This window comes from Sarcophilus harrisii, chromosome 3 (genome assembly GCF_902635505.1).
Source record: "Sarcophilus harrisii chromosome 3, mSarHar1.11, whole genome shotgun sequence".
NCBI classification, from domain to species: Eukaryota; Metazoa; Chordata; class Mammalia; order Dasyuromorphia; family Dasyuridae; genus Sarcophilus; species Sarcophilus harrisii.
The window spans coordinates 7,138,367-7,153,721 of record NC_045428.1 but is presented as its reverse complement, the minus strand read 5'-3'; the positions used below and the strand labels follow the sequence as shown (position 1 = coordinate 7,153,721).

General features: G+C 37.3%; 1 protein-coding gene across 1 annotated transcript in view; it reads left to right on the top strand.

Annotated features, from left to right (window-relative positions):
* TPRG1 (tumor protein p63 regulated 1) overlaps positions 1 to 15,355 on the top strand; it is a 148,141-nt gene that overhangs the window by 27,122 nt on the left and 105,664 nt on the right. Inside the window, exon 3 of the mRNA XM_003766269.2 lies at positions 8,808 to 8,899. Coding sequence (XP_003766317.1) covers positions 8,808 to 8,899 — 92 coding nt within the window. The remainder of the gene's footprint in view (positions 1 to 8,807; positions 8,900 to 15,355) is intronic.

The window sequence follows — 15,355 nt, the reverse complement described above, 5'->3', positions numbered from 1 at the left end:
AAATTCAAGTAGGGTATTTTAGGCTTTTTCAGAATGATTGTGCATTCAGGTTTGGAAATATTAAGTTTGAGGTGCCATTGGGACATGAAGGAGAGCTATCTAACAAAAAGTTGGAAATCCAGAGTCATCTACTGAGATGATAAATGGAACCATAGAAGAAAATGTTTGCCACGGGAGACAGTTAAAAGAAGGAAGAGAAGAGGGTCAAAGTCAGAAGCTCATAGACACTCAAATGGAAAGAGTAGGAAAAAATACAACAAGTCAATAATGGAAACTGAGCCCAGTAGTTCTTCACACACACACACACACACACACACACACACACACTGTGAAGGCAGTGTGCTATAGAAGATCAAGAAAACAAGCCTTAGAGTCAGGCAGACATTGGTCAAGTCCTGTCTCTAACATAGCCTCTCTCTGAAGTCCCTCCACACAAGTCTTTAAGACTAGCAGATCTCATAAAAAGTAGAAAAAGAACCAAAAATAGGTTTCTCTCAAGCTAAAGCAGCAGCAATCAAGAAGAAGGGATTTAATCAAATGCTGTTGCAAGGCTAAAGAAAGGGGACAGTGCAAAAATCATAGCAAATTAACAACAGCAATAGCAAAGAGATATTTCTTCCATCCCTGAGAAACTGTGTAATGGCAATGAGAATCAGCAGGACCAGCCCTTCTCCCTTCCTCCCTCTTATGATCCATGTGTCATCCTCCAAGGCTGAATCAGTCATACAGGGACAGAAGCAAACACTCCAATCTACCTCTGCCTGGGATTTTGTGGCAGCCGAAAGAAAGAACATCAGTTTGTTTATTTTAATTTTCAAAGTACTTGGGGAAGAGCGTTTAAAACAAGTTACCTGAATATACATAATTGCCTGCACCAATATTGCAAGGAATTATAATTGTGTCTGTGTAGGTACAAGTGGATCATCAACACCTACTATTTTGTAGGACACTACGCTGCACACCCACGCAGATTTATTTTGACAAAATGAATCATAGCATCTCAAAATTGGAAAGGAGCTCAAAACCGTACAGGGCAGCCCATACCTAGCCAAGAATCCCCATCCATCATGCCCACTAAGTGGTCTTTCAGTTGTTTTTTTTTCTTCAAGATATTCAGCAAGGGGCTGCCCACTGCTTCTTCAGAATGCTCAGTCCACATGAGACAACTCAAAATGGAGGAGACGTTTTCCTAATATCCATCTCTTATTGCTGATTCTATCACCTGGGAAACAAGTAGAATAAATCAGCTTCTCTTCCATAACAGACCACCATGATAGCAACCACTCTAGACCAAACAGTTTTTATTCTTTCAGCTAATCCTCACATGCTGTCAGTCAGTATCCTCCAGTGTTTGAATTATATTCCTTTTTACATTGTAGAACTTATTAATGTCCTTCCTAAAATATGGCATCTAGAACTGAGTACAATTGGGGGGCTGTTGAGATCAGAGTATGCTGGAGCTGTCATCTCTGAAGTTCTGGGAATTACGCCTTCCTCAATGAAGCCTGATATTTTCCTGAGCATCACTGACTGCCATAATCCCATTGCTACTTTATGGGGAGTTTGTAGTTAGATAAAACTCCCAACTCTTTTTCAAGCAAATGGTTATCTAGCCACACTTCCCTGACATTGGACTTAAAAGGTGACTTTTTCGAAATCAAGTGTGAAACTCCATTGGAGACTTCTTCCTTCCAATTTGACTTAAAACAATTAGTAGTTATCTATCTATCTATCTATCTAAGAATTTATCTATCTATTTATTTATTTATTTTTTGGATCTGGCCATTCCACTAGAGCCAAGTCCACTTCATAACTTTGTATTTGCTCTGGTTATGGCAAGAAGATCAACAAATGGTTGCAGGAATTGTAGCTCTAAAGAAAATTCAAATAAGCAACAATGATAGCAATAACAACTAGCCTTTGTAAAGCACTTTTTCACATAGTGTTTTATACTTAATTCCTTTAATCCTTGCAACAATTCTGTGAGGTAATTGCTATTATATCCATTTTATAGATGAAGAAATTGAGACTGTAGCAGAAATGTGACTTGTTCAGTGTCCATTTGTAGGCATTTGGATCAGGATTTTAAATTCAGGTTTTTTCTGATTCCAAGTCTACCACTATCCACTGCACTGTGTTCCTTTCTATTTCAAACTCAAGAGAGTTGCTTTCTGATCTTGATGTCTGGTTTTTAGATTTATTCTTTATTGTAAATAGAAAAGGAATAGTGGTTGACTAGATAAGTTCTAAAACCACCTCTTCCCAGCCCTAAATCTATTATTCTTTGACTGGTTTAAATTTGCTGCTTGCTGACTACATGCATTTTGGAAAATCCCTTCCTATTTTCCCAGTGAGCCGAGGTGGTTATGAGTGCTTCCTATTAGGGAAAAAAGCTAGAGAAATAAAGATCAAGCTTAGGCAGAGTGTAGAATATAAAAATACAAGGACAATATGGATTCTTCTTTAAAGTAACATAAAGTAGAAACATTACACAATCAAAATGTTATAACCAAGTAAGAAATCTCTGTAAAAGATGAAAAAAGCAGTAATCTTGGGGTACACACAATAAGGAAATACTCAAGTCATAAGCACACAGAACTCATTAATAAGAACAATAGGACATTAATGGGCTTTCTACTTTGAGATGAGATGCATCAAATCAATCAGAAAATATGAATCACATGATCAGACATGAAGAGACCATTAAGACCAGCTGTCCATAGTATAGATGAAGAAACTGAAGTAGAGAGAAATTAATTGCCTATACTAGCATCTTTAGTAGGCACTTTAGTCAGGATTTGAGTCCTGACTCTAAGTCATGTTCTCTCCACGATACCAGGGCCGCTTAAATTTTTTCCACTCATGACTCTTTTTCCCTAGAGAAAATTTTATGTGACAAAGGATATATAATAGGAATACAAATTAAACATTTACTGATTATAAATCATAATTTTGTGACCTCCACATTCACTTATGAGACCCATAGTTTAAGAAGTTGGGATCTATGCCGTGGTCAAGGAGGAATTAAACACAATGGAAAATTCAGAAAAAAGAATATTCTAAAATTGTGGTTTGATTGGCCACATGTCTAAAACTTAGCTCTAATCAAAAAATTGATCTTCCCTTAAGGCAGATGAAAATATTGAGGTCAATTTAGATTCTTAAGGACAAGTATCCTTATTAACAGTCTTAGGATAATTAGGCAGAGTCGGTTTTGTAGTCTGGAAGTAGCAAGGGAAGGGGGGATATGCTATTGGTGGCAGCTCTGAACTTGTTTTTTCTTCTACTTTCCCTTGACCTACCCTTTCCCATTTTCCTTCTTTTTGATTATATTCTACTTCTATATTTAGTGGGGAGAAAGGGGAGAATGTACCTAGAGACTCACCAAGGACTCTGAAAATAGGGATGAAATCTGAATGGGTGTGAAGAATTGATATTAATTTGATACTAGTGTCTGGCTTGGTCTGTCTGCTCCTCTCACAATTGAAAGAGATTACATTGGGAACTAAAAGCACCTATTAATCAATAAACAGTAAAGAGCAGTAAGTGGCCAAAGTCTTTATCAGTCTTGGCAACACAGAAATCAATAATATGGAAGGGATATATGAGATTCAAGAACACATATTCACCAACAGGACATCCCAAAGGTAAATCAAGTATATTTCTGAGAAAGTAAGATTTGGGCATCAAGTCAGACAGATTCTCATCTATTTCGTTCAGTCTGCCCATTCAATGTTGAGAAGTAAATCTGTTAACTGGCCTCCATCATGGGACTTTGTTTTGTTCTCCAAAGCTTGCTTTTCTAACTCACTGGAGGGAGTTGGAATTGGCTTCTTGAGAAAGAAATCCAACCCTTCATGATCATGATTCAGCTTTGATAGACAAAACCAAAGGTCTTTAAGACAGTGAGGTAAGAACTATAGATCAAGGCAGGTCTTGTTCGTGTTCTCCAAAGACAGCCAAGGGTCATCTTTCAAATGACAGGGAAGTAAACTCATGAAGTGACTGAGAACACTTAAATAATGGGATTCATAGCCCGGAGAGGTCATCATGGAAAAGCTACAATGAGACTTTCAAGACTGAGATGAGATCATACTGGCAAACTTTGGATGGTGCCAAATGCTGATTGTGTGACAGGCCGCTTGGCCAAAATCACACACTTAATGGATGGGAGGACAAACCAACAAGGGCATCCCATATGTGCCACAAATCTGTTTGGACAGCCCTTTCTCACTGTTTTAGCTCATTTGCTATTAAAGCTTAAATAAAGCTAATGCAAGCCTCATGTCTTTTTTTGAACAAAAGTACCACTCAAGGCTAACGACTCAAGGTATATTATGATAATCGCTTTTCTTGTGGAGACTGATATTCCAAAGCAACGTCTTATGAAAGGAACAATACTCGAGCCACATGGGGAAAGATATTTTTAAACTCCCTGTAGGACTCTATATTCGTAAGATACCTTATCAGAAAATTGAAAGAGATTGGGGATGGGGAATTATCTCTAAATTTATACTTAAGAATGTAAATTACATACAAACTAATGGGACTAAAACTATTTGATCTTTTAATATTTAATTAACGGTTCCCCGTGGCCTTTTTATAGCTCATGTGCCATTGTGAGTTGGGAGAGTTTAATAAGCAGGTTTGGGGCTCCCCATTGTGCTGTGAGATAGCTCTGCCGCCATGACACTGATTTGGCTGGAGTACTTCCCCTCTTTCTCTCTCCACTTCTTTCTCCGAGCCCCCCTACTTGCAACTGTCTACACAGGTATCTCCTTGGTCTAAACCTCTGACAATTGAGAGGGTAGGTGGCTTCCCTACTCCCCTATCCATCTTAACATGATGATGGCTGTTGATCCTTCTGAGAACAGATACTCAGCAGGGTCAGCAAGGCTCCTGCTTGAAAGAGAAATGATCTGTTCCCTCCTACCCTCACCCCAGAAAAAGAAAAGTTTTAATAGACTTTTCTAATCATAACTTATTTTCATGAGATCTCGTTGACTCATATTATAGTCGTCCTTAAAATTGCTGTTGTTATTTCAAAGATATTGCTTATTAAAAGGTCTTATTATTTATGGACTCACAGGGAGATTTCCATTCTGGAATATATCTATAAATGAGACTGCTTAACTCTGAGAGAAGTGCTCGGCTTAGAGTTAGGAAGATCTGTATTCAAAGCCCACAGCTTATACAAGTCCTAAAACCTCTCTATGTCTAGGGTGACACTTTAGGACTTATGAGCTAAGCTATAGATTTCATCTACCTACGTGATGGGGAAAGAATGAAGCATCAAGTCTATGGCTGAACATAATTTGAGAATTCCACCAGGCCAATGGTCCCCAAGCTTGTGTGTGTGTCCTGGTCCACTTTGGCAGTCTGGCAAAGTCTACAGAGCCCTTTGCAGAAGAAGGCTTTTAAAGACACAAAATAAAATATTGAAAGTTACAAAGGAAAACAGATACAAAGAATTAGTGCAGGTAGATGGCAGGATGGATAGAGTGATGGGCTTAGAATCAAGAAGACCTAATTTTGAAGGTTGAAGATCTAATTTTTTCTCAGGCATTTATTAACTGTATGAATTTGGAAAAGTTACCTAACTTGTTTACCTCAATTTCCTCACCTGTAAAAAGGGTACCTACCTCCCAGGATTTTTTTTTGGGGGGGGGGAATCATATGAGATATTTATAAAGTGTTCAGTATACTTCCTCCTTGCACATAGTACATGTTATATAAATGTTAGCTATTTTTATTTTTAAATATAGTTTTTTCTCTCTCCTAAACATATTTATATATCACATATGTGTGTATGTACATATGTTTGTGTGATTGAACACATACACAGAGAATCTTCCCTATGGTCACAGAACTAACTGGTGGAAATGGTACGGTGCTGAAATCCATATCTTCTGATTTAATTTAATTTCACTAATGGTCAAGAAAATACCCAAAAGATGTTTATTTTCATTGAGAAAGCACTTTGACGTGTTCTCTTCAGGTGGTTTTCTAGTGACAGGCTCCATCCCCAAGCTAACTAACACTTCCATGTCTAAGAGGAGACATGCAGCTTGGGAGATGGGAGTGACTTTTGTATTTTGTAACTGGCCTGACTTTGCTACAAATAGTGAATTGGATGAGGACATGGTGTGCCTGTCTGGGGTTGATTGATTTAATCCAGCTGCAGTGGCAGGACAGTGGACAGCATGAATCTGGGGGATTAGTTAAAGTCTGAGCCAGAACTAGGAAAAGGGAAGAAATCTGAGGAGCAAGAAATATAATGGATCAGACTTAAGGAATGACCAAGAAGCGAGTGGTCAAGACAGATTATAGTAGGAGGGAACACACACAGACATGGCTGGGGTGGGGCAGAGTTAGATTATATTTCAAAAGCATTTTATTGGGCCCTGGCAGAAAATGAGCCAGAGATTTGGCAACCAAGTACAAACCAGGTCATCAGAAATCTTAGGCAATAGTCAGGAACCCAGACGGTCAGAGGGACTCAAGAAAAAAAGTCCAGAGAGAGAGAGTCCAGAGAGAGAGATCTTGCCAGAAGCAATCAACTGAAGGGGATGTCTAAGCTAAAGAAGACAAGATTTGGAGCATGTGTAGAGATAACTGATTTGAAGTCTTTGAGAGAAAGTCTTACATTAAGCAGAGATCCTCATTGGTCTACTGGGTCACAGAAGACAGAATCATGACTGTGAAAAGGCTAAATTATGTCCCAGTTTTTAAAAAATCTTTCTAATGATTTAAATGGGCTTTGAATGAAATGGGTTGTGTCAAAAGGTAGTGAGCTCCCTGCCAATGGAAATATCCAAAATTGACTTTGATGACTGCGGCAAGAAGTTTTCTCTTGCTTTTATTAGAGTCATCATCAAGCTAATCATCAAAATGTGGTCTGGAGGAGGAAGATGGAACAGAAAGAAAGGCAGCAGTCACATAGTTGAATTTTAGCAACTTTAAGAGTAGGAAAGAAGGGCATCCATCCAAGTGTGCAGGGATTTATTTTATGAACTGTTCTTTGTTTTTATTAGATTAGTCCTAAGGAGAGATCTGGGGTGAGGAAGTTAATCAGCTTACCCTGGCTCACACCACTGAAAGGGGCAGTGTGAAATGGACTCATTTCAAATTAATCAGTATATATATGATGGCCCACTTACTCTTCGTGTCTAGAATAGCTTCTCTCCCCTACCATATCTATTCTTCTTTGTCTTTGCTTCCTTCTCATTATTGTTGTTCTTCTCCTCCTCTGTTTCCTCCCCTCCTTCTGTTTCTTCCTCCTCCTCCTTTCTCTTTCTGTATCTCTATTTTGTTCTCTGTCTCCTTTCTTTTTATCTCACTACCTCTCTCTGTTTCTCCTATTCCATTTTAACTCTCTCTTCACACCATGTGATACCTGATACTTATTAGCCAAAATAAATCAATTCCATTAAACAAATGCCTTATATCATCCACAGTGTTGGGTTCTAAGGATGCAAAGAAAAAACTCTTCCAATCCAAAGAATCTTATATACTAACATGAACACAGCACAGATAATTAGAAGAGAATTTCAGCAATGAAAACTTGCTCCTAAAGGGTGGGAGAGGGTGGATCAATAAAGGTTTTGTGAAAGAGGGGACAGTAGAGCTAATCCTTGAGGAAACAGAGTCATCCAGACATTCAGTGATGAGAAGGGAGGACATTTCAGACAGGAAGTGAAATGATACATATGAAGGCTTGGAGATAGAAGAGATAAAATCAGTTCCTGGTGAGAAATATATGTTTGGCCTAATAGGAACTTGTAGAGTTTGAAGGAAAATGTGATACAAAAGCAGAAAATAGGAAACAGATTGCTGAAAGGCTTTAATGTCAAGCTATGGTGTTTATATCTGTATTGCAGTATGGGGACAAGAAAAGTCACTGAAAGTTTGGGAATCAGAATAAAGAGACCTTAGGAAGACTCATCTTAGGATCTCTTAGGAAACCTTTTTTTCATAGACATGTGAGGAGGAAGAGGGGAAGAACTAGAGCAAGGACTTTAATGAGGAGACTGTTAAAATAGTCCTGGTAAAAAGTGATATTGTCCAATAACAGTGTGGAGGCTGTGTTTGGAGAGAAAAGCGAAGGCATTATATCTATTATCAATCTAGCTCTCAAAAAGTCCTTAAATGTCCTAAGTCCAATCTTATTTTTGTAGATAAGGAAGCACTCAGAGAGACTGAATGAATTGCCCAGTGTCACACAGATGATTATCATTAGGCTGGAATTTTGAACACAGATTATTTAACTCCAGAGTCAGGGAGCTCTCCAATGTACCACACAGTCTCCCACTGTTGGAGTAGATGTGATGGGATTTTACAAAACATGAGACTGAGAGGCGAATGTGAAAAAAATAGGAAGACCTCTGTCATCACCAGTTATTTTAACAGAATGCATTCATCATAATAGTGAAAAACTACTGGCTTATCATAGGGGAAATTTGGTTCACTTCAATCACACAAAATGACTTTTAAAGTGAATAGTAATAATAACAATAATAATAATTTGATAAAATATGATGTTAAGAAAAAATTGAAATCATAGCAATAATTATAATGATCAGTCCATTTAAAATGCTTTACAATAAACTGCTATATGCCCATTTTCTTCTTTGAAGTTAACAACACCCCAATTTAGCTTCAAAGTCCAAGAATCTCTTTAGATTTGAACACACTATCAATTTCTATGAGGGAAGATATGATGCTATTTGTGCACTGCTTGAGAAGAGCCTACTAATGTAGTGATCCATTGTACTGTGTCCACAATGTCTGAATCTTTCTTCTTTCAGCCAGGGGCTATGGAGACAGCCATAGAAGATTTAAAGGCCCATGTCGCAGGGACGATGGATGAAGTCATTCGAGGTTTCTGGCTCTTAACAGAGTGAGTAGCTGCCTGGATCATCCTTGTGTACTTGGGGGTTTTCATGATTAGGTTATGTTAAAGTGTTGAAAGGGAAAGAAAAAGAGGCCATTTCTGGCAAATATTAGACACAATTAAAGATGTAGTGAGAGGTCAGAAGTTCACTGGAGCGTGTAAATGAGAAACTACATCAGCTTTTTAAAGGAAGTATTACCCAAGCCTCTGATGCACAGGCTTGACTATCTAACAAACACTTGCAACACAACCATGTTTCACAATGAGTAAATGAATAGTAAAAGTCTTAGAGTTCTGGTAAGCATAGTACTGCCCTTGGTTTTGACTTCCTGTGTAAATTACCTAAATGCCTAAGGTTGAACTCCTCCAAGCCTGCTTTTCTGATCTCATTGCCCAACAGTCCTCCCCCCTTCTTTCTCCCTCACCTTTTTACTCTTCCATTTTCCCCTTCTCCTTTCTTCCCCATCTCCCTCCCTCTCTTCCTTTATCTCCTCAAATTGTCAATTATCATGTAAATTCTCTGTTTACAAGCCCTTCCTAGAAATTCTTTGTATAGGGACATGTACATTTTTTTTTCTTTGCACACCTAGATTCCCCAAATGGATCATGGAGCATAGTAGATTTTGAACTAATGCTGATTGCATTGGCTAGGATTGTATGTCAAGGAATCTGAAATAAATATCAGCATTGATTGAGAAAGAGCAACAACAATGAATATTAATATTGTTACTAATAGTTATTATTATAATAATGATGTCCTGATGGTTTAAAGTTTTGTAGACATTATCTTGTTTAACCTTTAACCTTGAAGGGTTCTATTATTAAGTTGATTTTATAGGTGAGAAAATTGAGAACCAAAGGTATTAAATGATTTGTCCACCCATGGTCAAACAGTAACAGTGTCTAAGATAGAATTTGAATGTTGGCTTCCTTGACTTCAAGGCCAATGTCAGGGTAAGTTATCTTAGGCTCAGTTAACAACACTCTATTGAAAATCAATTATCTTTATTTAGTTAAAAAAAAACCCCACAAATCTTTGGTTAGATCTAGATCAGATCAGATTCATAATTGACAAGAAATTCCAAAGGTCTGAGGAAAAATGGGTATGGAGTTGTGGGGGACAGGGAGGCATCAAGAGCTAAGCCAGAAAGATTCAGTAATGCAGGGCAATCATGAAAGAGAAAGACAGGGAAGGACTGAGGTATGGCTTGAGGTATGGATGAAGGTGATCAGTTCTACAGACAACTCTAGGCCAAAGACTTGGGTGAATGAATGTCACCCAAGGGTGACTGAGGGACATCCCAAGAAAAGGTGTTTGTTTTTTCTTCCAGCTTCTCCTTAATGTCTATCACTAGACATAGCAATATTTTTTATTTCTTCTTTATTATAACATTCCTGGTCATTTGAATTTTTCCTCAACCAGAAATCAAGGATTAGAGAAAAATATAATAAAAATTGAGGAAGAGAGAGAATCAATCCTCTCTCCAAATGTCAGAAATTTTCAAAATGGGGCCTCAACAATTTTCATGATATTCCCTGAAACTCTTTTTTCAATTCTAAACTCTCTAAAGCAGTAGAGGAATGAATCATATGAACCTCGGGTGCCATCTTGTTGCCATTAAATTTAACATAAGTTAGTTATTTTAATAGGTTTTCTTTTGAGGAAGAGGGATTTATGATGAATCCAAGTATTTTTGCTCTTCAGTACTTTTGAGAAATGGGTCATGGGTAGAAGTGGTGATGAGATGAATAATTCTCAATCATCAGTGAGGCAGACTAATTCAAGAAATTAAAAAAAAAATGAACAAAACACTTTCCTCTTTGAAATGGTTCTTGTAGGAGTTAGACTATGGCCTCCTTCTCTGTAGTTCTGGGATCAATCGTATATCCCAGGAGCTTGGGTCATAAGATGACCATGACTCGGCATGTGGCAAGTCACAGAAATAAATGACTTAGAAGGGACACTTGTGTAAAGAAAGGACTATCATGATATTTGGCCTTTTTTTCTTTCAAATATCTGGCTTTACAAAAAACCAAAAAGAAATTTATATATCTACAGAGACCTCACAGTGAACTGACATCCATTGATTACTCTGAGGTTAGAGCAATCTGGAACCTACCAGATTCTCTTATTCAGAGTTCTAAACCTAGAGTATCCCCTAGAAACTAACTACTCCTGCCACCTCACTTACCAGTTGAACAAACCAAAGCATAGAGAGAGGAAAGGACTTGATCAAGTTTCAAAACTCTTAATTACTTTTATCCTTAACTCTGAAAGTCTGATTTGTGATTGCAGACAAGTCATTTCCCCTCATTGGGCCCAGATCACTGATCGGTAGGGAAATTTTGCTGTATAATGTCTAAGCACTGACCTTACTACAGAGCATTAGAATCTGCGATCTAGAATTTAAATCTTTTCCAAACCTAATTCAGTTGTTCATCAGTTACTTGGATGGTGTCTTTGGCTCTCTCATGCTTTGGTCAACTCAACTTTATGGCAAAACAAGAAGACAATGCAAGGATGAGACAAATGAGAAAATGATAATGGGACACTAATTCTAATCCCTCTAATTCCAAAGCTGTGATTACTATAATCCAGATATGGTGGGATGAACCTTATTGAATATGTCAATATGTCAAGTACCTGTGGATTTCATCAAAAAAAGATTTTTCTCTGTGAATTACTTACAAGAAGAAGAATTTTACCTGAAATAAGTAATATTTTCAAATGAAGTGTTCAAAGCATTAAGGATGATTTTACCAGCTGGAGCCAGCAGCTTAGTATTGCATACTAAAAGACTTTTATGATTATGGTACATTATTATGTAACATGGGTCTTTGAATTATGCTTTTTTTCCATTAACTTCATTTTAGTTTTTGCAGCTTACATTTAGACAGAATGCTTAATGATTCACAAAGAATTTACCCGTAACAACCTTGTATGGTATGATGTAAACATTATTATCCCTACTTTACAAATGGAGAAAGTGAGGATCTGAGAAGGCCAGAGTGCTGTAGAATGGGTCAACCCTTTATGGTAATTCTGCTTCAGATTTTGATTTCCATTCTGTTTCTCTGCATTTTGTTCTCTCCCCACCCAGTAGAAAGTAAGTTATTTGAGAACAAAGATTATTCCATTCCTGTTTTAGATCTGCCTAATAAAGCACATTGTTTTGAATCTACTAATAACATGTTAAATATCTGTTTAATGAATTGAATTTAGAAACTCATGTAAAGACGATACAGATAGTAAGAAAGCTGTTTTACCCACAGCATCATGTCGATTGTGAAGGATAAACAACAGGAAGAAATGCTTGGGAAATGAAATAATTCAATCTCAAGAAGTTTAGAAGAATGAATGGATTTTGAAAAATTAAATCAAGTGTTAATTACTGTGCTTAAATTAGAGTAGAAAACCTATCTTCTCGCTATTACCAATTTTCCTATCTGGAGGCTCTGAACTATTGCAATCTTATTAATAACTTTTATTCTGGTATAAATTCTATAAAATAAAAGAGAACGAGACTTTGCAGACCTTGGGACTATTATATCACTCCTGAGCTTAAAAAAACAGAGCAAACCCTTGTGACCATGTATGCTTGCTTAAATCTTCAGTTTGGAATATAAGGAAAAAAAGAAAGTGGAAAAAAGTTAGGCCATACCTTGGTGAGATTCATTTCTCCTTCTTCCAGAAAGATGAAGAAAGCAAAAATGATTGAATCATTGCACAATCCCCTAAGTTAAAAAATGGTATAAATAGGGCCTTTGGAGTCGGTCATTGTGGTGGAACACTGAAGACACATGTATTGATGCCCATTAAAAAAAAAGAGCTGTAAACTAAAGAGTAAGTAAACTAAAAGAGAGAGGGGTAGAAAGGTGGGTGTCAGCACTCATATACATATATGGTTGGGGAGAAAAAGCATGAATATAATAACAAATATCTAAACTATTCTACTACCTATCTGTGAAAGTTTTAATAAGGGAAAAAAGGTAATAAGCTTTTATTATCCATTATTAATAAGATAATATTCTTATTAATAATAAGCTAATATTATCCATATTAAAATGGATTGATTATCCATTATAGTGCTGTGATCCATGTACTGTGCTAGTAATAAATTAATACACATTTGATTGCCTACTATGTACCGGACACTATGCTAGATACTAAAGATATAAAAAGAGGCAAAAACATTCTTATTATAAAGATTATAAAGAGCTTACAATTTAATAGTGAACATCAGATTGAAACAAACATATACAAACCAAACCATGTACATGATCAAAAGAAAATAATTAATAGATAATAATAAACAGAGGCACTAGAAATAAAGAAGTTGGAGAAGACTTCCAGTAAGAGATCAGGTTCTAGTTGTCATTCCAAGCATAAAGAATAATCAGGTGGGCAGCTAGGTGGTATAGTAGATAGAGCACCAGTCCTGAAATCTAGAGTACCTGAATTCAAATCTGGCCTCAGAAACTTTACACTTCCTAGCTGCGTGACCCTGAGCAAGTCACTTAACCCCAATTGCCTTAGGGGAAAAAAATAATCAATGAAATGTCCAGACCAGAGAATGTCTGATCCATGGGAACATCCAGGAGACAAATGTCACTCAATTGAAGAATAGCTGTTAGGGAATAAGTTATAAGAAGACTAGATAAATAAGAATAGGCTAAAGTAAGAAGGGTTTTGAATGTCAAATTATTTTGTATTTGATCTGGAAGCGATAGGAAACCACTGAAGTTTAGTGTATGTGTTGTGGGGGCACCAAAGGGATGTGCTTGATCAGACTTCTGATTGAGAAGAACACCTAAAGGCCTGAATGGAGGATGGATTGGATGGGAAGAAAAACCACCAGAAACTATTATAATGGTCCAGGTATGATGTGATTAGGGCCTACACCAGGATGGATTCATCCTCATATTTCTTCTGAACTAATTTAATTCTATTTTGCTTATAGAGCAGAGTATCTTCTCTGATGAGGGCACAGCATGCTGGGCAATCCTGTGCCAGTGTCTCCCTTGTCACACAATAAATTCTAAACTTCCTAAGAGAAATCTTGAAAGTGTCCTTAAAATGATTGGGATGGATCTAGTGCTTTCTAAGGTCTCTTCCAATCATTATGGGAAATTTAGGGACTGCTTATGAGATGAGGGAAGCTGTGATGTTCACCCTCTGCTAATGAGATAGGCCTTGTATAGAAGGATGAATGTATAAAAGGAATACCTACCTGGATGAATGTGGATTGTAAAAAGAGGGCTCAGGTAGAGTTGGGTTAACAACAAGATTACGGCCTATTAGAGTCAGTGATCTTACACCAAGACATTTGGGATATACACTAAGACCTCAAAGTAATTCAATGACATTTATTTCCAATAAATTCTATTTTCTGATTTTTCTCCTCATCCTTTCTAAGGAAGTTTTTTCACTTTAATGGAGAGAAAAGTTGATAATGAGATCTTCTAGATCTTGAGAGGTCACCTACTTTTTCTGAGAATTTTCTTATCTATTTTTAATAGATTTAATAGATTTAAAAAATGTTATAATAATCATCTATGGCATAAATAGGAGAATGATCTTTCAATTTCTTTTATCTCTAAATGAATCAGAGTCATGCCATTCTTGGGTTGGAAATGACCTCAGCCTCCCCAAATGGGCATCCAGCCTCTGCTTGAGGGTCTCCTCTAGTGAGGGAGAACTGATCACCTCTAAGGCAAAGCTCCTTAAACTGCAAATGATTGCACTATATGGGGTCATGTAACTGAACATGGAGATAGTGAAATTGTGATTGATCATCAGTAAAGTTTGATTTGTATACCTATATACCTGAGGTCACACAAAAATTTCTTAAAGAAAAAGGGCTGGTACATGGGGAAAAAATTAGGAAGCTTGGTCTGAGGCATTCTATAGGCAGCTGGAGGGCACCCTAGTGCACAAAGTGCCAGGTGTGGAGTCAGGAAGACTAAGTCAGGCTCAGTTCCAATGGGACCTCAGGTGCATCCTTGTCACCCTGAGTAAGTGACTTTGCCCCTTTGCCTTTGTTCCCCATCTGTAAAATGAACTAAAGAAGACAATGTTTAACTACTCCAACGTCTTTGCCGAGAAGACCCCAATGGAGTCCCAGAGAGTCACATATAACTGAAACAACTCAACAACAGCAACGGCAGTACTTTGCCATGTTGGAGAACAGTGTTTTTATTATAAGTTACTGTCCATTTGAAATATTACCCATTTACACAGACTGGTGTTGGGATGGCAGTGGTGGTGGTGCTGAAGCAAAACAAGGCAAGGCAACAAGTGATGATTAAGTGCTTCCTACCTGAGGAGGAGTGGATTAAATACTCAGAATACAGTGCAAAAAAAAAAAAAAAAAAAAAAAAAAAAAAAAAAAGAGGAAAAAAGTTCCTATTTTTAAAGAGCTTTAGATGGGAGAAGACATCTAAAAGGGAGCAAAAAGGGGG